At 44.3% G+C, this 22,849-nt stretch overlaps 1 protein-coding gene and 1 long non-coding RNA gene across 2 annotated transcripts in view; one reads left to right on the forward strand and one right to left on the reverse strand.

Moving 5' to 3' along the window:
* Nucleotides 1-4,135, forward strand: part of LOC123803505 (NBPF family member NBPF4-like) — a 53,615-nt gene extending 49,480 nt beyond the window's left edge. Inside the window, exons 22-23 of the mRNA XM_087860561.1 lie at nt 616-830; nt 2,924-4,135. Coding sequence (XP_087716687.1) covers nt 616-821 — 206 coding nt within the window. The 3' untranslated portion in view covers nt 822-830; nt 2,924-4,135. The remainder of the gene's footprint in view (nt 1-615; nt 831-2,923) is intronic.
* A 3,677-nt stretch (nt 4,136-7,812) lies between these two features.
* Nucleotides 7,813-22,849, reverse strand: part of LOC148106711 (uncharacterized) — a 31,805-nt gene continuing 16,768 nt past the window's right edge. The window contains exons 4-9 of the long non-coding RNA XR_015723600.1: nt 18,242-18,335; nt 16,119-16,235; nt 14,004-15,338; nt 11,065-11,275; nt 8,191-8,275; nt 7,813-7,936 (exon numbers count right to left, since the gene is read on the reverse strand). This is a non-coding gene — a long non-coding RNA (uncharacterized LOC148106711). The remainder of the gene's footprint in view (nt 7,937-8,190; nt 8,276-11,064; nt 11,276-14,003; nt 15,339-16,118; nt 16,236-18,241; nt 18,336-22,849) is intronic.

Consider the following 22,849-nt stretch of genomic DNA (forward strand, 5'->3'; position numbering starts at 1 on the left):
TTCAACTGACCAGAAGGGAGGTTAGAATATTAGGTTCCGTGTCCCCCAGATCCCTATTTAATCATTTACTGAATTAGGTACATATGTACATACAGACACACACATTTGTATCTCAGGTCACATACACGATGTATAATCCGTGTGTGTATTATCCAGAGTGTACACGTATGAAGTGCACCACGTGTTGACACGTGTTGTGTCAACTCCCCAGCTTTCTCTTCCCTGGTTGCTCCCCAAAGGCTTCCCTTCAACCTTGACTTTAGCTGATGTCTACAGTCTCTTCCCACCAATAGCACAGCCTCTTTCCAGCCTGATTGCCCTGCCTTTGTCTTTTCTTCTCCGGAACTCTTTGTTTTTACCAGTTCTGATTCTCTGATTTCACTTTTGTCAACTGCAAGCACTTTGGCCTTCTGGCATTCTTATCCATGCAGGTAGTGTGGGAGAGATGAACAAAACAGGAAATAATCAAAGCGTGTCCATTGGCTTCCCCTCCCCTCTGAATACTCGGATGGCCTTGCTCCTTCTGTCCGATGTCGTCCTTTGACGTCAGTGTGGGTGGAGGATCAGAAAGATCATGAATAACAGCAGATCCTGTTGATGTGCTTTTCCTTCCAGAGCTGGGTTTGGATGCTTCCCTCTACGTGAAGAACCCTCCCAAGCTGGAGGGCGATGCCGCTGAGGCCTCGAGGGACAGCCAGTGTGAGTGTCAAGTCTTTGGCCACAGGAAAGCCCTCGGTGTCATGGAAGAGAAGATTCCCAAGAGAAAACTGCAGTTTGGCCGGTGGAGACTCGCATGCAGATTCCGTGGCCCTCTGGCTTAGGGAACGGAGGTAATCACGCCCCCTGTGGCTCTTGGGGCATGGATTCCTATTGCTGTCCTTCAGATGATAGCTGCACCCCCCAACACACTCACACTGCCTTGTCTTCCTCGTTTGGTCACTCCCACAGCTGGTGCTACCTCTGTCTGGGCTTCCGTCTGTTTCCCTAGGGACTGCCACCCTGCCGGCCCTGCCATCTCCATCACCTGGTTGCATCTGAACTCTGCTGTGTTCCTGCTGGGGCCGTCCTGAGATCCCCTCTCCCCTCCACTCATGGCCACGGGGAAGCAGGCCCCATGGCCCTCCTCAGCAGAGCAGCATCAGTTAAACATGTCGCCAAACACGCGAACTTTGCCGGAAATCACACACTTTCTCGGCTTCTTTGCCTTCCTTCCCTGCTTGCCCAACTCTGAGGCCTCATGCTCCCAGGAGCACTGTTTTAATGAGTCACTTGCAAAAGGACTCTCCTCCTGGGTCGTTCAGGGAATCTGACCTAGGAGGACACGTAACCCTCAACTTCTCCATGTGAATAAGAAGTGCTAAAGCTGAGGAGAAAGAGCCCCCATGAGAAAAACTAAATGAGAACCTGTCACAGCTGGGAGTGCCACACCGGACTGCCTGGAGTTAGGTTTCTCCTCAGCCCCTATAATGTAGAAGGCACGTGTTGTGATGTGCACTGGGTGTTATACGTCACTGATAAATCATTTGACACAACCTCAAAAACTAATGATGTACCATACACTGGCTAACGAAACAGAATAATAAGTAAAAAAAGAAAATGAAAGAAAAAAAGAAAAAAAGAAAAGAAAAAAATAAATATTACATAGATACCCAGAGTCCAAAACATAATCTCTTCCCTGATCAAAGGTCAAAGAATTTAGTGCTCTACTCCTATGCCAATGAAATCGACAGTTCACTAGTCACTGAGTGGATTTCACAGCCCCCTGCACGTTCACTGCAGACTGAAAAAAAAATATTTTAATCAAATTTTGTCCTTATACAACATCTCAGTAAAGAACCTTAGGTCTCATTCTCCTATATCAACCCATTTGCAGGTCCTTCTGTATACCAGGGTAAACACTGAGAGACTCTTTCTTTAGGGAAACTTTAGAAAAGAAGGGATGAGAATCTAGAGAGCTAAAACGAATGCGTTTTCATTTTCACTTCAGAGTTTGGTGAGTCTCTGCATTGAGAATAGTCCTAGAAATGCCCTAAGGGCTATCCTGTGTGAGATTACCTTCAGAGAATGTTGGCGTCCCTGAGTGAAAATGACTAGGGCCATGGTAACACCCCTGCTCTCTTTTTGTGAATTCCCCTTTGAGTTTCTCCTCCTTGAGCTCTTTCCTCTGCCCCTTTGGGCTTGTTCCTCTCCAGCCAAGTGACCAAGAATGTCTACTGCTTGCCCACACCTCCAGATCAGAGGCTTTCCTCTCCCTTTCCCCACATGTTTGCACAGGGCCTGAGCCAGGGTTTCAGTCCAGGGTTTTCAGACACAGGTCACATGGCTTTAGGAGGTCCTCATATGCACATGGCAGAAAGGAACTTGGAGATAGGCTGAGGCCCCTGTTGGCTCTGACATTTTGGGACTCATTCCATAGCCTGGCCTCCTCCTCAGAAGACTGGGACAAGGGTGAGAAGGGGGTGTGTTTGTCTGCCAAGGGTCCCCTCCTTCCTACAAAAGTCTGTTTCTGAACGTGTGTGCTGGGTGCTAGGTGCATCCCTCTCTGGGAGGTGTGAGAAAGCCATCACTTGGGATTCTGATGAAGGGGGCTCAAGAGTGAAGTGGCTACTGAGGAAGGGGTAGTTGGGATCTGGCCAAAGCTCACAGCAGCCTTGAGCTGGGATATCACCAGGCTTCCGCTGGGGAGTGGGGGAGCACAGGGGTCCCTGGATCCTGCAACACAGGCTGACGCTCAGTTTAGTGAGGTATTACTTCTGACCTGTGGCTCTCACTCTCCCCCTCAGGCTGCCTGCGGCTCCCCCCTTTAGGCTCCTTCTGGACAGGGGTTCAGCTTGCTCCTGGCATCTGTCACCAGGTAGCCACCCCTCCAGGCTCAGCCATCTGACCAAGACTCACATTTGATTTCTCTCTCTTTCTCTCTCAGATACCAAGTACTTCAGAAACTAAGAGATTCCTCATGTGAAGAAAACCCCATCATAAACCCCATCACAAAACCCCATCATTTTCCACTTGATGAAAAGAAATCTAGAACAGCAAATCAACTTAAAGCCCAAACACAGCACAGGTGGGATCCTTTGCTGAGAATCAACATCACAGTCACAAGCCATTCTCTGTGATTTTGACTGCAAAAGACTGCTTTGATGAGAGAGATTCTAGCCTTCAGCTCCAGTTGTGAGAAATCCCTCAGGAGACCAATGCCTGACTAGATGACACAGTTTTGACAGACCTTAAGTCTTGCTGCTCTCAATTCCACCCTGCAGAGAACCTGAGTCAGGAGCACCATGGAAAAAGACCACAGGTCAAACTGGACATTCTGGGCCACCAGATGGGCTGCCCTAGGAGCAGACAGCATTAACTATGAGGTGTTCTTGCTGGTAAGGTTTAGCCTGAATTTGAGCATGAGGAAGTTACCAGACAACTTGAGAATGTAGATCATTGAACAAGATGACTGGACTTTCTTCAAACAGTCAGTGTCACCACATAGAAGAGAGGACACAAGCGAGAAGAGATATTTTGGGTTCCAAAGGACTAAAAAGAATGTGTTCCTTTTTTTTTTTTTTTTTTTAGTCCTTTTGAACCCAAAACATCTCCTCACCCTTAGGTGGCTGTGTCTGCTGGTGGTGACATTTCCTTGTTTGTAGGGGACAGTCAGATGTCTTGGCTTAAGGGTCTACATCCTGAAGTTGTCTGATCATTTCCTCCTGACTAAATTCAGCCTAACCCTCTGGCCAGGACACTCCATAGTTAACGCTGTGTGTGTCCCAGCTCAGCCCACCCGGAGACCAAGAGGGTCCAAGTTTGCCCATCACCATTCTTGTGACAGCTTCATTGGTTACTTTGCTATGGAGGGCCTATCAGATCTGTTCATAGCAGGACACATGATTTTCTTCTAAAATTAGCATTTTGGCAAGGGGTTCTCTGAGAATGTATGAAGATCTTCTTCTCTAAAGTCTTTTTCTAAAATTTTGCCATCTGTAATGATCCCTGTGGTGCATCATAACCGTATCTGTGTTTGTACATTGGAAGAATTCTATCTAACTTTATCCTTCCTATACAATGTGTATTTGCTGGCATTGTGCTGTGGAAAAGAATATTTCCTCCCCATTCTATATCATTAAAGTATTTGTTTTGACAATCATTGTGCACTTGTGAATTTTATTTAATTAATATGTTCAATTAGCCAATATATAGTACATCTTTAGTTTTTGATGTAGCGTTCAACGATTCGACTCGTGTATTTTTTGCATCTGGTGCTCTAATCCCTACTATCATGGTTGATTTGATGTATCAGGGTATACAGTAAAGTAAATCTTCTTGGTTGTTCTCGCCATATTTAACACTGAGTCTCCATCTCTTTTAGGCTATAGTTAACTTATGGGGGAAAAATTTCATCTGTTTGTCGTTCTGTGGTATTTGCTTTCTTTTCTTCTTATGTGTGCCTATATGTGAGTGTGGTGTTTAAGAAGGTTGTAGAGGTAGGGCTGAACATTGCACCAAAAGTTTTTGGGCATCTTTGGTTCCGTATTAGCTTGTCAAACTTTTCACATTCAGTTTCTAAGTTGTAAGTGACCCCTCAACCTCAAACGTTTGACATTATTCTATTTTCTCTTTACCTCCGTCTTAACCTGACTCTTCGTATACTATTGTTTCCACCCAGTGAAACAGATGCTGCTTATTCCTATTTTTCCCACCTGCTCCACTCCCAGATTTTTGTTTTACATCTACAATTGAGTCTATTCAACAGTGACCAGCTGTTCGAAAGCCAAAATTTCCCAGTCATCTCTCGTTGGGTGAAGTTCACCTTCAAAGACTCCTAGTGATGGAATCAGGACTCCCTGAGTGTTGTGTATTGAATACTCTTTTTCTACTACCTGCACACACGGACATCGTGGCTGAATAGAAAGTACTTGCACAATGAGTTTTTACTGAGACTCCGTGCTGGGTGTGGAGCCTGCTTGAGATTCTATCTCTCTCCCTCTGGCCCTCCCTGCCTCCCCCCTCCCCCCCACCTTAAATAAGGGATGGGAAGGGGAAAAGGCAAATGAAACAGAAAAACAAAATAAAGGAAAAACAGGAAGATTCTAGCAATATATGGTGAAGACATCGGAGAAAAGGAAGAGAGATAATACAGCAAATGAAATTGAATGTTTAGGGCAGAAACAATTGGAAGTAAGAAGGTGAAGAGGGAGAAGAGATTAAGATGTGGAGACAAATTTGACTTGAAGAGAAAGTACAAAAGTCAAATAGACTGGCAGATATCGGTCTGGGGATGTTTTCAGTTGGCCACAGAGGCATCACGCTTGTATATTGTATGGATAATATTAAGCGAGCTTTTCATGTCACTCAACCCCTTGCCAAATTGCCATCTGAAAAAGTGACTCCAGTTCAATTATAAATACCTTGACCACCATGCCATATAAAGTAAGACATATTTTACCATGCTAGAGTTAAGAAACTGGTTTGGGGGCCTGGGTGGCTTCGTCAGTTAAGCACCCGACTCTTGATTTCGGCTCAGGTCATGATCTCAGTCGTGAGATTGAGCCCAGTGTGGGGCTCAGTGCAAAGTTTGAGAGTCTCTCTCTCCCCCTCTGCCCCTCTCCTGCTTGTGTGCACTGTCTAAATAAATAAATAAATAAATAAATAAATAAATAAATAAATAAAATCTTAAAAAAAGAACTTAAAAAAAAAAACTGGTTTAAGGCTTAGTTGTGAGCAACCGATGGCAGTTTGCACCTGCCAAACTCCCAGTGACGCCCTTGCAAGTAGTGTGGGTAGGCAGTGAGGTTTGTTGGGCTGGGCATGCAGAGGCAGGTAGTAAGCCCTATAAAAGTGAGGACTGAAGAGCATATTTATTTGCCTTTTGTTCGGCCATTTACATTAATATGCAAAGCATGTTATTTGCACAGTTAGAACTTTAGAATGAAAGTACGTTGACTCTCGAGCTGGTTTTTCTTGGTTGTTTTCATCTTTTTTTTTTTTCGTCATTATTTTTTCTTTCATCTTTCTCAAAACTCAGTTTTCCCCATAGCAGAGTTGGGACTTATTATTGCAGAAGTCTGCTTGCTGAAGATTCTTAAAAACAAAACAAAACACTAAAGAACTTTTGAGCAAAAGTTTAAGAAGTTCTGCTACAGCCCATCCACTTGCTTGTGGGATTTATGTAGATATGTTTGTTTTTGTCCTTTTTGCTGCAATAGCAGTGTAGCCTTGCTAGAATTATACAGAACAGTATATTTATTTTCATCAGTTAGGTAAACAGCGTAGTGTAAAATGGACATTACTGGAAAAGGATAGCGATTTATATGAAACCACAACAGAGACAAACTACCGCCGTCACATGCAGCAGTGGTCTGTGGGGAACGTGGTGGGGAAGGCTGGAAAATACTGAACCCAGAGCCAGGAGACTTGGTTTCTAAATCCAGCTTGCCAGTCTGTAGCTGTAAGGCTTAAGGTTACTTAGGTACCATGTGCCTCAGTTTCCTATGGTTGGAAAGTGGGAATGAGACCTGCTTCACCCACTTCACGTGCACTCTTTGAGGATAAAAGCAGGTAAAAATGCAATAACGGTCGCGAAGATTTTATGAGCCATGAAGGGATCTCTAAGTACCACAGTGTATCACTATTATCATGACTATTCTAACTGTTCAAGGAAAGCAGTGGTCATCAATGCAATTCTGCTCGTTCCTCTGGAAGCTAACGACCTTCCTTTGTGATCATTTTATTACTGATGGGGCCGTTTTCTGCCTGGTCTGGTTGTGTGGCAGTATTCAGGTCCATTTCTCAGGCTATTTCTCGGGCTATGATTTCATGTTCCCAGAAGAGGGCAGCAAAACTCCAGTCTGAAGACTGCCACTTCCTCAAAGTGTCTAATGTAGTGTTTGGAAAACAACTATACTGAAAAGAGAAGAGCTTTTAAAAAATTATGGTCTTTATGTGACATACAAGGCAAATCTCATTGCTATAAATAAATACCATAACAAAAATACACTCATTTAAAATAATTGTTTGCCTTTTCTTTGTCCTCTGAGGAAAATAATTTGGGCTATTTCTTTAATCTCAGTTTAATGATTTGACCTGTACAACCAAAAACCTCTGGCCTTGTTTTTCCATTTAACCCCAGATTTTTAGATCTCACAGAGCACCAATTCTTAAATAATTTTTTTTAAGCATGAAGAAAGTAAGTTGTTCAGGGCTGATTCTTTCCATTTAAGATGACTGGTTAAGTCCAAAGAAAGATTCCCAACAGTGTCTAAAAACGTCTGCCATAACATGCGTCTGTGTCATTCAGAGCAAATGTCATCTGTATCTAATATTTCTTATTCAAATTTGTTTAAAAATATGCTTGTGCTTGTATACCTTGTAAGAACATCAGCAGCTAACATTTGAACTGTTCTTTTCAAAATTTTTTTACTTTAATTTTTTAAATTATGTTATGTTAGTCACCATATAGTACATCATTAGTTTTTGATGTAGTGTTCCATGATTCATTGTTTGCATTCTTTTTTTTTTTAGAGAGAGAGAGAGTGTGAGTGAGGGGAGGGATGGAGGGGAGGGAGAGAGAGAATCTCAAGCAGGCTCCATGCTCAGTGCAGAGCCCAACGTGGGGCTCGATCCCAGGACCCTGAGATCATGACCTGAGCTGAAATCAAGAGTTGAATGCTTAACCAACTGAGCCACCCAGGCAACCGTGAACTGTTCTTAAATAGCATGTAAGGTGCTTTTCTACATGTTATCATGTATGTTGATAGCCACTATCCCCATCTTACTGATAAATTTTCTCATCCGTGATTAGAATAGCTGTTCCTTGCTTGAAGAGAAAAGTGCAGGCGGGGGTCCCTTGTGGCAAGAGAGTCCTGAGGTGAGTATTTTCTCTCCCCTAATAGGTGGTACAAGAGGTGGTACAATTCTGAATCTGATCCTTTTTCTGTGTGCTTTACTGTAATTAGAGATGGGGTAGAACGGCTTTCAGGTATAGTTTTTCAATCCCTTCTGCTTTTGTCAGCTCATTGGTAGCTCTGCTCTTTGAAAAAAAAAAACTACTCTTTCCCACTCCACTCCTTCTACCACCTCCCTCAAGTCAGAGTCCTCGTCCCATCCCAGCTAAACCTCTTCCTGTTCCTAAGAATTGCATCACATTCTTGGCTTAATGTAGACCAACACCCCCACACTGGCACCAGAGAGTGTACAGACCTCCTTTATTGGTTGAAAGTTCTTGTCTGGTGAGCATGGAGTAAGTCACCCACTTCCTGACTTCCAGCCCTGGCTGAATTTGCATCTGGAAAAGAAAATATTCCTTGGATTTGTGTTTGCTTGCTTATAAATATCCTTCACTTCACCCCTACCCTGGAAGGAGGAAGATTTTACCAAGTAGGTAAAGCGTGGAAGGGCATTTGAGGGAGAGGAAACAGTCGGCACGCCTTGCTATTTCTAATTCTTCACTTCTCCCTCTCTCACACACAGACTAATCTGGCACCGACTCCCACTGTACAGACGGGGATTTCATGAAGGACAGTAATGTCCCCCATTACTAAACCTGGTGGCTATATCAATCTTTGTCTTACCTGACACTGAGCAGAAACGGACACCATCAATCTCCTCGATAGACTCACCGTCTTCCTGTGGTTTCCACACACTGTTATTCCCCCCTACCTTCCTCATGGATCCTAGGCACCTTTGCAAGCTCTCTACCAACTCCTTAGGTGTTGGTGTTCCTCAGGACCCTGTCCTATGTCAGCCTGTCTTCCCTCTACACCTCATCTGAGAAATCTCCTCTCTTCCATGGCTTTATGAGAGTTATATGCCGTTGACTCCCAAATCTCATCTCCCCTGAACTCCACACTAATATAACAACTACCTTCTGGAACCTGTCTGATTGGATATTCCTAAGTCATATTAATCAACTCACTTTCTCAGACTATTCCTCTTCTGATGTTCCTTTTCCTAATATATGCCACAACATCCACCCAGTTGCTCTAGCTAGAAACCGGGGATTCATCTTTGATTTCTCTTTTGCTCACTCTCTCCATTCAATCAATAACCAAGTCCAGTAAAATCGACTTCTTTGAATCTACCCACTTATTCTCATCCTCACCTGGCCTAAGCAGTCACCTCTGGACTTTTGTAAGTCTTTGCTGGTTTCCTGCTTCTAGTTTTTCTCCCCTTGGATCATTTTCCACCAGCTACGAGAAAGGTTTTTTTTATAAATGCACTTCTGGTAAATTCACCTCCTCCATTTAAAATCATTTAGTTGCTTCCCACTATTCTTAGGCTAGAGTCCAAACGTCTTAGCATGGCTCGTAAGCTCTCCACGATCAGTCACCTGCCTAGCTGCCATCAGCCTGCGCTCCACTCATGCTGGCCTCCCGTGGTGCAAACACACGCTGCCTTCTCTTGCTTCTAGGCCTTCACAAACTCTTGTTCCTTTGCCTGGGCCTCAAACCTGTCTAATCTAAATTCTACCCCCAAATTGTCATTTATCTTATTCCTGAATCAGACCTGAATTTGGATACTTAATTTTAAATTATTTCTTGAATTAAAACCCCAGTTCACCTCATCTCACCTATAGATTTCTTATTTCTTTGAAAAATACCTCCAAAGGTATGTTCCAATGAAAATATATTTGAGCTGATTAACTTAGATCAGGATTGACTTTTACCATAGCCGAATGTGAGCTGGAACATATTTTTTAAATTACTGGAATGTTTTCTGGATTGTTATTCATCATGGCATTCTATCTTGGGAATTTTTTCTTCATTTCCAGCTGGTTTACACCACTCTCCTTTCTCACCTCTCAGCCCTTTCTTCCCCTCGGGTTGCCCTACACTTGCCCCCCGATGGACCCAGTTTGCATGCAGCGGTAGCTGCTGTGGGGCTGTGGTTAAATAGAACTGCTCAGACTGCAACAGGAAAGCACTGAATCGAAAGCAAAGGGGAGGAAGAACAAACCGATACCCACCACAAAGCTGCTGAGTGCCCAGCATGACCCAAGCTGCACCCTCTGATGAGGAGCCTTGTGGAGGAGGAAGAAGCCACAGCGTTTAATAAATCATCAGCACAGCCTGTCCTCCACTTCCCCTGAGCCAGCCTTCCTGGGTCACCCATGAGTGTCCCCAGGTCTGGCCTAAGTAGGTGGGTGATGACAGCAAAGCCACCAGAGAGGCAGAGGCTGGGGGAAAGTCCCTGAAATGAATGACTGTGGACCTTCCGTCTCAGATGCTCCGCCTGGTCCAGCTCTGTGCATGTTTCGAAGGAGCTCTCTGTGTGGGATGGTCAGATGAAGGACCCCGTGGTCCCTGAAAGTCCTTTGGCTACCTGCCAGACAAGCTGTTTCTCGTGGTGGCCGAAACTGTTTTATTTTATAAGGAAAGATCAAGTCCCTATGAGCTACCGTTTGAGAACTTGAAATTCACACTCACGTACACATGACTATTTGCAGACTCTCTGCTGACTTCAGGAGAGGGAGCAGGAGAAAGGAACGAGATGGCACATCAGAGAAATGTTCCACCTACTTTCTGAGTTTGCCCATCGCCTACCCTGGCTTTTCACACTTGTCCCCTTTGTTGTCAAAGGAGGTACTGATTGTTCAGCAGCCTGAATTATAGGGAAGCGGGTGGAAAGTGCAGGGAAGTGGGTAGTAGCTATGTTTAGATTTGAAACACTGGTAAGTTTGGGAACTCCGTGGACTGCTAGAGCCTCGTAGTGGTTCATTCTCTCCGGATCTGGGGAGGTTGGAGCCGGGCCCTGCTTCTGCAGCTGGAGAAGCAGAGCACTGAGAAGAGGCACAGCCATGTCAATCTGGAGGAAAGGCCGCTTTGCTTGGCTGAAAGTGGGCACTGCGTCTTCACAGAGTGCCAGACTCACACTTCACATAAGAGAACAGGAAATATGGTTCGTGCAGCTGGGAGGGGAGAGAGAACTCACTGTGGACCAAGGCTGTGAACTCACTCATGGCCTTCTGTCACCCCATTTTCCTCTCCTGTAAGTGACCAGGACTGACTCCTGGGAGCACTGGGGAGCAGGTGAAGCATGCCTTTGGGCAAACCCCCTTCCCTTCTGCTGGCTCACCTCTGCTGATAGGCTCCACTTTTGTGTTCTCTTCGTCCCAGAAAATCTTCCAAGATCTAGATCGTTAATGAAATTTCAATGGAGGAATGGTAGGTACTTTGATAGGAGGTGAGGTGAGGGAAAGAGTTCTTCTCTTACAAGGCCAGATCTAAAGTGGCAAAAACGTGGTCTCTGTTTTAGCAGCCCCAACAGCAGTGAGTTGGAATGGATCCTAATAAAGGAAAAAGGGAATGGAGTCTGTAGTCAGATGATTTTGCTTTGAAACGATCCTTGCCTCCCTCCCTCCCTCCTTCTTTCCTTTCTTCCTCCCTTTCAGAGAGGAAGGACAGGGAAGTAGCCAAGAATCGGAAGCTCCTTGAAGCTCAGAGGAATGCTACATGCTTCCCAAGCCAGATTGCCTGCCCAGAGGTTGCCCGCTGACTTGAGTGGTCAAGGACTCATTCTGTTAAACCCACAAGTTGTGTTTAATAACCAGGCATGATCCAAGCTGTACAGAGCGGGCTGACTGTGCTCCCCAGGTGCTGTCAGCTTGTGACCTGCCCTGCCACACTACATTACTTACACAGGGAAATGGACAAAATGAGTGCAAAGAAGGGGAGATCATGAGTGTGAGCTGCTTTTGAAAAAGCTTCCTCAGGAGGAGAGAGATGAGTTGGCTGGAGGGCACGTGAAGTAAAGAATGGATTTCATTTTTTTAGACCGAGAGAGGTTTAGGTATGTTTACATACTCAAGGAGAGATCTCACTTCATTCCTAAATTTTGATTCTCTCCCCTGGGGAGAAAAAAGAAGAGGTTTCTCTGAAGATTAAAATTAAATGAAAATCAAATGCACGGTGGTGGCATTTATACCGCAAAGCCCTTTACACATGCTAATTATTATAACTATCATCATCTAGCATCTGTACAGATGAGTAAGCCCTGGTCACAGCTGATCTGTCTCGGGCTTTTTTACCCTATGTGACGCACTGTGAGGAGGAGGTGGGCTCTTGAGTCGGCAAGGCCATGACCTGCCAGGGACAGGCTAATAGTGGTGTGACCTGTATCTCACCATGCTTTGAACTTTGGGGAGACAGTGTGTGCCTCCACGAGTGTGTGTGTCTTACTAGATACAACAAGTTTCTTATTTTAAAATCCTCATTTAAAAAAATGGACACATTTCAGATCCGACATCTCTCTAAAAAGCTTTAATTTAGGGAAGACAGTTTTAGAAATTAAAAATACCCTTCTTGAGGGGCAAGAGATATACAAATAGGATTATAAACGTGGATTTCTGCTTAGACAAAGAAGCAGTTTCCTAAAAGTTACCTCATGTTAATTCACAGCTTTGTTAAGAAGGGTCAACACTTTATCTTTTCTGGCTATTTGCAGAATCGCATTATAATTGTGCTTTGATACAAATTTGGCAACAGCAGCATGATTCCTTTCCCAATTATCTACAGTGCTCGCATACGTTCACGGAGTAATTCCCATCAGCTCTACACAGCATGATACACATAGCGAATCAGTGAAGTTTTTATTCTTTTAATTATTTGCTTTGCAGTTTTGCTCTGAACCATCCCACCTCCATTCCTATAGCGTAAAGATACCCTGCAAATTCCATTCCCACATTTCCTCTCCCTTTTCCGCCCGGCTTTCCAACCTTAGGACGATTTATGTCTTCATTTCTGGGTGCATCTCTTTGCCTATTCCTTATCATCCCTCCCCCGTCCCTTATGCTGTCCTCCTCTTCCCCTGGCCCCTCTCTGTCTCCAGCTTTTATTACTAGCGACCCTGTAGGCCAGTCCCATTCCATGTTCCTTCATGCATTACATGAACTAATTTTTTGAGGGCACTGAACAGAACAATGTGGCGTCATTTTCCCAGAACAAGCAGCCACTTCTTAGAAATAGCTATACTGAGATAAAATGTATATTCTGTAAAGCTCACCCCTTTAAAGTACACCATTCAATGATTTTAGTATATAGTGTTTTGCACCCATCACCTTAATGTTAGAACATTTGCATTATCCCAAAAAGAAACCTGTACCAGTTAGCACTCACACACCGTTTCCACTCCCCCACCCCCCTTTTGTTCTCCCTAGTTCTAGGCAACCACTAATCTACTTTCTGTTTCTATGGATTTACCTGCACTAAACATTTTATATAGATGAGCTCACACGATAGGTGGTCTTTTGTGCCCGGCATCATTCACCTAGCAAAATGTTTCTGAAGCTCCACCATATTGTAGCCTGTTTCTGTACTTCGTGACTTTTTATTACCAAAGAGTATTGCACTGTATGGCTGTATCACATTTCGTTTATCCATTTGTTGGCTGCGGTACATTTGGGTAATTTCCTTTTTTTTTTATTATGCGAATAAAGCTGCAATGAACATTCACGTACAAGTTTTCATGTGGGCATATGTTTTCATTCTCTTCGGTAGATAGCCAGGATTGGAATTGCTAGGTCATATGGTAACTCTATTTTTAGCATTGAGAGGGACTGCCAAACCATTTTCCAAAGTGGCTACACCATTTTACTTTCCCATCACCAGTGTATGAGATTTCAATTTCTCCACATCCTCACCAAAAATTGTTATTGTCTGCCTTTTTTTATTTAGCCATTCTAGTGGGTGAAATTGCATTTCCCTAATGACTTTCTGTGTTATTAGCCATTTGTATGTTTTCTTTGGAAAAGAGTCTCTTGTAACTGCCCATTTTTAAGTTGAATTGTCTTTTTATTATTGAATTGTAAGAGTTTTAAATATTCTAGATACAAGTCCCTTATCAGATTTATGATTTGCAAATATTTTCTCTCATTCTCTGGGCTGTCCTTTCAGCTTTTCTCAAGGCATTCTCTGAACACAATAGCTTTTAATTTTGATGAAGTTCAACACATCAATCTTTTGTATTGGTGTTCTCTCTGAGAAATCATTGCCCAATCCAAGACCACAAAGACTTACTCTGAAGGTTTCTTTTAAAAGTCTGATAGTTTTGGGGCACCTGGGTGGCTCAGTCGGCTAAGCGTCTGCCTTGGGCTCAGGTCATGATCCCAGAGTCAGTGGGGAGTCTGCTTCTCCCTCTCCCTTTACGCCTCTCCCCTGTTCATGTGCTCGTGCTCTCTGTCAAAATAATTAATTAATTAATTAATTAAAAAAATAAAAGTCTTACAGTTTTAGCCCCTACATTTAGGTCTGTGATTCATTTTGAGTTAATTTTTGTGTATGATATTTACTAGAGGTCCAGCTTAGTTTGTTTGCATGTGTTTACTCAGTTGTTCCAGCACCATTTGTTGAAAAGGTTATTCTTTTCCTATTGAATTTTCTTGGCCTCGTTGTCAAAAATCAACAGACCATAATTGTTAGGGTTTACTTGTGGATTCTTAAATCATTCCATCGATCCCAATGTTTATCCTTATGCCAGTATCACACCGTCTTGATTACTGAAGTCTTTCAGCATGAGTCTACCAACTTTGTTCATTTCCAAGATCGTCTGGCTATTCTGAGTTTCTTGCATTTCTGTATGAAATTTAGGACCAGCAGAAATTGACAAACTGGTCTTGCAGTCCATAAGAATGCATCTGCCCCTAATACATAATGAAAACATTTTTTTCCATACTTAGAATGAAATTGGATAGGGAAGACTGAGCAAGTCCGCTCTGGAATGGTGGAAAGCAAGGGCATCCTTTGACAGGGGAGTCAAACAGATGGGGGAGGGGAATAAACCGAGTCAAAAAGTTTGTGAACTTCCCACCCTGGTGAGAGGAATGTTTGTTCAGGGGAGGCAGTTTGATCTAGCACCAGAGGCCAGTGTGGAAGATAATTGAAATTGTTAAGTCCATTGGTCTCCCCAGAAGGAAAAAAAAAGGGGGGGTCTCCAAGTCAGCAGTATTGTTAGTTTGTTGATTCTTACAGAAGATTCCATCTAACTGAGGGAAGCAGCTGGCCCTTTCTCAGGGCTGTAAGACCCTGAGGAAAAATGAAGAAAAAAAATGAAGAAATCCCTCCATGTCTTTGCTCACCTCTGTCCGTAGCGAGCACTAAACTTTGTCTATCTTTGTTACCCTTCCCTTTTATAAGTTCCTCAAAAGGAGAAGGAGGAGAGGGCGAAAAAGAAGAAAACCCTAGTGGGAGAGAGGGTGAGAGATGCTGGCGATAGGAGAGGAATTCCGGAGCATCTTAAATGAAGGATCTTTCAGGCCCTGCTGGCGGAGCCTACTAAGGAGGAGACAATATGGAACAAGAAGCATAACGATGGTCCCCTTCTCTGACTCAGTGATCCAGCTCCAGGAGTTCATCCTAAGGAAAGAAGACATGCAAAGAGTGTGAGTGGCAATGTGAATAGAAAGATGATCTGTGATAATGCCCGCTGGGACACCTAGATCCCACAATAGATGCTCTGCGACACCCGGGCACGTGAGACAGGAGGTGATCACCCTGGTCCCACTGTCAACATACACCCTGAGTTGCCTCGCTCCTCATTGCACCCTTCACTTCCCCAGGTCCCGGTCACACCTTCTGTCACCCGAATTATTGCAACGGCCTCTCAATGTGTCTTTCTGCTTCCGCCCCGCTCCCCATCCCCTGGTCTACTCTCAACGCCGTAGTCACAGGGATCATTTCAAAAATGAAAATGTGTCGATCCTCCACTCAAAAGCTTCCACGGCCGCCTTCTCATTCAGCAGAAAAGCTGGTGTTTTTCTTGGTCCCATGCCCTGGCTCATCTGGCCCCCATTACTCTCTGACTCCATCGGATAATCTTTCCTCTTGCGCACTCCACTCTGGCCCTAAGGGTTCCTAACTGTTTTTGAACACACCAGGCCTTCTCCTGCCTCAGTGACTTTGAACTTGCCCTTCCCTCTTCTCCCAGATACCCATTTGGCTTGTTCCCTCAGCACCTTCAGATCTGCTCAGATGTCACAGAGGAGACTTTCCTTCTCTGACCATCCCATTTAGAATTGCTAACCTTCCCCACCCCCAGCTCACAACGTTTCCTATTCCCCAGCCTTGTTTTGTTCTCCCCCCCCACCACCACTGCCCCGCCTCGCGCCCTCGCACTTGTCACCTAGACTGACTTACGGATTTGGGTTATCGACTGCGTCCGCCCATAGAAGCTGTGCTCTCCGGGAGCGGGGATCCGTGCACAATGCTCCCGGCTATAGCCTCAGCGTCTTGATCGTGCCTGGCGTGGAGAAGCTGTTTAATAAATATTTGTTGCATGAATGATTATGTCCACAAAGTAATACTTATGAAAACGAGGTTGTGATTTTGAAAGCGGGAAAGTATAAAACTATAAACTGTGACACGCTCAGTGACCACGGCAATGTGGTGTCAGGCCCTCTGGAGGCTGCAGCATTGGAGAGATTTGGATTCGAATCCTGACCCCACCGCTTCTGAGTCATGTGACCTTGGTCAAGTGCGCTTAACCTCTCGGTTTCACCCTCTGCAAAACAGGTATAATAATGCCTCCCTCATGGTGTTGTGAAAATTCCACCACGAAATAATCTCGCGAACACCTGCCACATAGTAGGTGCTCTGGGAACACTGAATCCCTTTCTTCTCCTGAGGAAGCACAGCTAGCCCGTGGATGAGAACTGAGCGGAAGCAAGCACAAGTGGAAATAGTTAAACAGAGTGCTTAAGCATATTTATAAACATTTTCTTTCTGTTTTCGTTTCCTCCCTGTGCCTGGGTCTATGTAAGGAGCGGTAGGTGGGAGCAAGTTTCCTCCAGTTAATCTCCGGGTTCTGGCTTCACCTCTGACACTCACAAGATATGTGACATTAAGTAAGTCCTAACCTCTCTGGGCCTGTTTCCTTATCTATAAGACGAGGCGGTTGAATTTAGTAACTTTTAGTCCTCTCGAGGCTTTAAATTCCATAGTTCAAATAGGCAGGCCATTCCACCTGGCTCTGCGCACTTCAGCCCAGCCTTGCTCAAACGTGAGGGCCAGATGTTTCTAATCTTTGGCATAAAAGACTCTATTTGGCTTTCAGAGGCCAAAAGAAACTGGAAAGTTTAGGAAAAAGGTCTGCGCAGATGAGATTTCCTTCTCTCCGACTCCTAAATGGCCGCGTTCATACTGTTCAAACTTGAGAAAACAAGAAAAGCAAAGCAGGCAAATATATACCTTTGGGTCTGAATCAGCTATGTGAAGCTTTAAGTCATGAAGGAAAGCGTACATGTGGTTTTTGTTTTTTTGTTTTTTGTGTTTTTTGTTTTGTTTTGTTTTGTTTTGTTTTGTTTTGTTTTGTTTTTAAAACAACAACCAAAAAGGAGACGTCAGCAGTTCTCAATTTGTAACTGTAACCTTGTCCCCAAGAGGCTGTGAGCCAAGGGAGGGGGCTCGGCTGGAGACTCCCTGCTCTGGAAAGCTAGTGGTTTGGTTTTCTTCGGGTTGCCCCCCTGAGGCGGAGGAGAGGAGGATGTTTGGGTTTGCAGGCCGCTGGCCACTGTCAGCAAGTTTGCAGCCCTGGCCTCACTTCCCTGAAGCTAGGGTGGGGTGGGGGGGTCAGCTGCCCTGGCCTCCCTCCAGCGGCCGAACCACAGCGGATTCAAATACCCCATCAGCTGCAAGGCTCTGGCTTTACCCAGCTGAAAACGGATGATCTCATCTGGGAAGGGTCAGTTCAAAAATGACAGAACTGCCCAAAGTCAACAGAGGGAACAACCACAACAGAAACGTTCTCTGCAATATTTCCTTGTAATTACCGGCCCAGCCCACCAGAGCTCTGGCCAGAGTCGCCATCCACTGTAGCTGGGGCCCCCACGCGGCCTTTTCCGAGTGAGCCCCCACCGACCCAAGCAGCGCCTCCGGTGCTCCTGCCGCGCTAGGCCACTTGCTCCGACAGCAGGGAGAGTCCAGACTGCGGCGCGTTTAGCAAATAGTCAATAAGAAGACCCCGTAGAGCTCGTTTATTAGGATCCCTAAGAGATAAGGAACCTCAGCTCAAATGATGTGTCCAGATTCGCAGCGTGTAAGTGCGGGCAGAGCTGGTCTCCTTATTCTTCACCTGGCGCTCTTTCCAGACTCATACACCCAAAATAGCGAGGGTAACTTTAAAGTTCTCTTTCTCCACCTTTTCTTTCCAACCAGATCCTACTTTGTTGACCCTCAAGGCTGTGTAGAGAAGCATAGTTTGAATTTAGACTTGAGGACAATGACTACATCTTACACGATGTGTAAGGGTACCTTGTGCATACCTCAGGGTTCAGGTTACCTAGTTGTCCACCCCCGGGCAGCACTGGGAGGTCAGCAGGGAGCGCAGTGGGTAGAGTAGGGGCTTAGTTTCCACACCTGCAAAATGGGAACGATCATAGCATCTACTTCATCACGTTGTCATGAGGAGCTCATGAGATGATTCGTGTACTGCACAATGAAAAACCCAACACATGTTAGCAGTTGTTAATATCCTAGAGGGCATTTTTCAAAAAAGATTTCATTTATTTATTTGAGAGCAAGAGTGAGCATGGGTGGGGTGGGGGAGGGAGAGGGGGAGGGAGAAGCAGACTCCCCACTGAGCAGGGATCCCAAAGCAGGGCTTGATCCCAGGACCCGTGAGCTGAAGGCAGATGCTTAACAGACTGAGCCACTAAGGCACCCCTATCCTAGAAGGCATTTATTATTCCACTTTACGGATGAGAAAATTGAGGCTCAGAGAAGCTGAGGGACTGTAGTCATACCTTTGGTTAGCAAGAGAGCCAGGATTCAGTGTCCTGCCTCCACATCCATGGCACTTGCCACTCCGCTCTTGATTGTGTGGACAGTCAAAGGTAGTTCTGGGCCATGTGTCAGACGTGTCTGTCCCTAACATCATGGGATGGCATGTTTCCCAGCCTGAGGTGCTGGGAAATGGATGCTTCAGAGGGGACAGAGGCCCCCATTCGCAGCCTTTTTATCAAGCAGTCTTTGCACAAACACCAGCCAAGGAACTGAAGCCCGGATTGATGCATGGCCCAAGCTGGGCTCAGGATCTAGGTCAGGAGCCCTTGAATATTCTCAGCTTTCCTTTCTTTTTGCAATGCTTCCACAATCCTCTAAGAATACTCTGCTCACTCTGATGTGACAGGCCTCTTCACACTTTTTTATGGTATAGTATTTTGGGGTATCCATCTGATTCCCCTATTGGAACCATGCTCAAGGGGGTGCCAAAGGTGATATCTACTGAGGTGTGGGAAGACAATATGTGAACACTTGTTTTTATTATTCTTTAAGATACTAAGAAAATTAAGCTTTACCAATATTCAAAAACCAGTACAGTAGAGCTTATATTATTTATAATAAATATGCAGTTGTTGGGTATGTGATTTTTTTTTTTTTTGGCTTGAGTGGCATGATGAAAACAGTTTGGAGCAACTGTTCTAGAAAGTAAGCTTCTACAGAGCAAGAAATATATCTAGTTCTGATTTGTAGCTCACCCTTGTCCTCATTATCTAGCATTAAATGACCATTCCCCAAATAAATGATTGGCACCTACATGAACTTGTCTTTCTTTGTTTCTTCTCCTTTTGTCATCCATCTAATACTATGTCTTATTCAATATTTTCCCAAGACATCAGCAAGTAATAAAGCCAGGTTTGAGAAGTAATACAAATTGCCATGAGAAGATTGGAAAGTGCAAAACTGGTAGTCCCAGAAAAGAGTTAATGGAATATTACTCAGCCATAAAAAAGAATGCAATCTTGCCATTTGCAACAGAATGGATGGAGCTAGAGAGGATAATGCTAAATGAAATAAGTCAGTCAGAGAACGACCAATACCGTATGATTTCATTCATATGTGGAATTTAAGAAACAAAACAAATGAACAAAGGGGAAAAAATAGAGACCAACTGAAAACAGACTCTCTTAACTATAGAGAACAATCGATGGTTAGCAGAGGGAGGTGGGGGGATGGGTGAACTAGGTGAAGGGAATTAAGAGCACACTTATCACAATGAGTACTGATATAGTGAACTGTTGAATCACTATATTGCCCCTAAAACTAAAATAACACTGTATGTTAACTCTACCGGAATTAAAATTAAAGAAGAATTAAAGGAGGTTAGAAAGGCGTGCAGAAGGCAAGAGTAAAACTTCACGGCAGAGCTCATAGGCAGCAAGTCAAGCATGGAGCACCAGCCCTGCTGTCTGAGAAATCGAGTGTGATCTGAACATCTGAGTGTTTACAAAGAGAACACTGCCCTCCCTCTTCCTCTTAAAGTTGCAGAAAGCAACACAATGCGATGAGCAGGGGTCTTAGAGAAGTACCAGCCACTGCCCTCCCTCTTCCTCTTAAAGTTGCAGAAAGCAACACAATGCGATGAGCACGGGTCTTAGAGAAGTACCAGCTCTATTACTCTCCTGGCTTGGTGATCTTGGGTGAAGCCTCTAACCACCTGCTTTCCCCCCACCCCCAGAACTATTTCAGTTCTTGATCCACAAATGAGGTTGGACTAGATGACTTTGGAGTTCCCGTCATGCTTTGAAGCAGCCCCGAATATAGACGATGTTGGTAGGTTTCTGTGCTGCAGGTTCAAGCAGCGGGGATGGGCATCTGGACTCGGGGTGTCCCGTCCCAGCAGCGTTACCCTTCACGCCCTTGTTCTGCAGCATAACTCGAGAAGGCGTTTCTGGCTTGCTGCTAAACCTGGGGTCTCCAGTCCTCCTGCAGCACCTGTGAACCACCCGATATCCCTTCATAAATGCATCTTCTGCTTAAATTAATTGGAGTTTGTTTTTGTGGCTTGCAACCCAAACCCCTGACCAGTACGTCCATTGTTTTTCTAAAACATACACTTGATTGAAAAAGAGCAAGTAAAAAACAATATTTAAGACAGAAACAACAACATCTCCTTCCCTTTCTTGGCCTTTTACTGTGCCACTTTCCTTCTTGAGAGGTAGTCAAAGTAGCTAGTTTCTTATATATTCCTCCAGAGATAGTCTCTGTGTATGTAAACCTGTCAATGTCTGTAAGAAAAAATACTTTATGGGGCGCCTGGGTGGCTCAGTCAGTGAAGTGTCTGCCTTCGGCTCAGGTCATTATCCCAGGGTCCTGAGATCGAGCCCCGCAATGGGCTCCCTGCTTGCCAGGGAGCCTGCTTCTCCCTTTCTTTTCCTCTCATGCTCTCCCTGGCTATCTCTCTCTCTCTCAAATAAAGAAGTAAAATCTTAAAATAAAATACTTTCTAAAAACCACCATGCAGACCAGTGGGGTCATTCTATGCACACAGTTCGTTATTCTGCTTTTAAACTTAATCTATGTTGGAGACTATTCCATAAATATAAAGGAGTCTCGTTCTTTTGAATGGCTGCTTAGTATTTCACTGAATGAAGATTCCATAATCTATGTAGCCAGTCTTCTGTGAACATTTGCATTGCTTAGGGTTTTTATGACTACCAATAAGGCTGTAATGAATATCCTTGTAAATATGCCTTTGATATGTCTTAATGCCCAGTGCAAGCATACACATAAGACAAATTTCTGGTAGTGAAGTTGCTGGGCCAGAGGGTATAACTTTGAAACTTTGGACAGATAGTATCCAACTGTACTACAAAGAGGCTGCACCAACTTTTAATCCTACTAAAAATGTCTTAGTCTCCCTGTTTTCCATATCCTTACTTCATCAGTGTGTATTATAAGATTTTTATAATGTTGTCATTCTGGTAGGTGAAAAATGGTTTCTCGTTTTAAGATTTTATTTATTTATTTGCCAGAGAGAGAGTGAGAGAGCACAAGCAGGGGGAGCAGCAGAGGGAGAGAGAGAAGCAGGATCCCCACTGAGCAGGGAGCCCAATGCGGGGCTCCATCCCAGGACCCTGGGATTGTGACCTGAGCTGAAGGCAGATGCTTAACCGACTGAGCCACCCAGGCGCTCCTGGTTTCTCATTTAATTTTTTTTTAAGATTGTATTTATTTATTTGAGAGAGAGAGCACACAAGCAGGGGGAGAAGTAGATAGAAAGGGAGAAGCAGACTTTCCCCCTGAGAAGGGAGCCTGATGCAGGGTTTGATCCTAGCACCCTGGGATCATGATCTGAGCCGAAGGCAGACGCTTAACTGACTGAGCCACACAGGCACACCTGGTTTCTTATTTTAATGTTGATTCATTAAACCATGAGTGGGGTAGAGCATTTTCATATACTTAAAAGGTACTTGTAGGGGCGCCTGGGTGGCTCAGTTGTTAAGCGTCTGCCTTTGGCTCAGGTCATGATCCCAGCATCCTGGGACTGAGCCCCGCATCAGGCTCCCTGCTCTGCTGGGAGCCTGCTTCTTCCTCTCCCACTCCCCCTGCTTGTGTTCCCTCTCTTGCTGGCTGTCCCTCTGTCAAATAAATAAATAAAATCTTAAAAAAAAAGGTACTTGTAAATACCTGTGTATTCTATAGATTTCCTTTGTCTATTGTTCTCAATTGGATTTCAATCTGTTCTTAATTCTTTTGTAAGAACTCCAGATTTTAAGAAACTGTACCTTTTTCATATTTGTTGAAAAGATTTTTTCCCAATTTGTTTTTGGTTTTCTGACATTATTTCATGATTTTGTTTTGGGCCTTGCAGAAATTTTTAATTTTCACAGAGTCAAATTTGTCCATATTTTTGCTTGTAGCTTCTGAACGTGCTTAGAATGGCTAAGCTTTGCATGGTCTCAACCCCGAGAATGCTGATTTAGAAGAATAACACTTGAGACTTCCAGGTAAAGAGAACAGATTAGACACACACATTGTGCTCCACTCCCTCCTAGAACGTAACCCAAAGTTAAGTAATATATTCACATGGTTCTAAAACCAAAAAAATGTAAAAAGGCTCAGAGGAAAAAAGTTTCCCTCATCTACAT

The sequence above is a fragment of the Ursus americanus genome, unplaced genomic scaffold, assembly GCF_024610735.1.
Source record: "Ursus americanus isolate L20-20 unplaced genomic scaffold, mUrsAme1.1.p SCAF_96, whole genome shotgun sequence".
Classification (NCBI taxonomy): Eukaryota; Metazoa; Chordata; class Mammalia; order Carnivora; family Ursidae; genus Ursus; species Ursus americanus.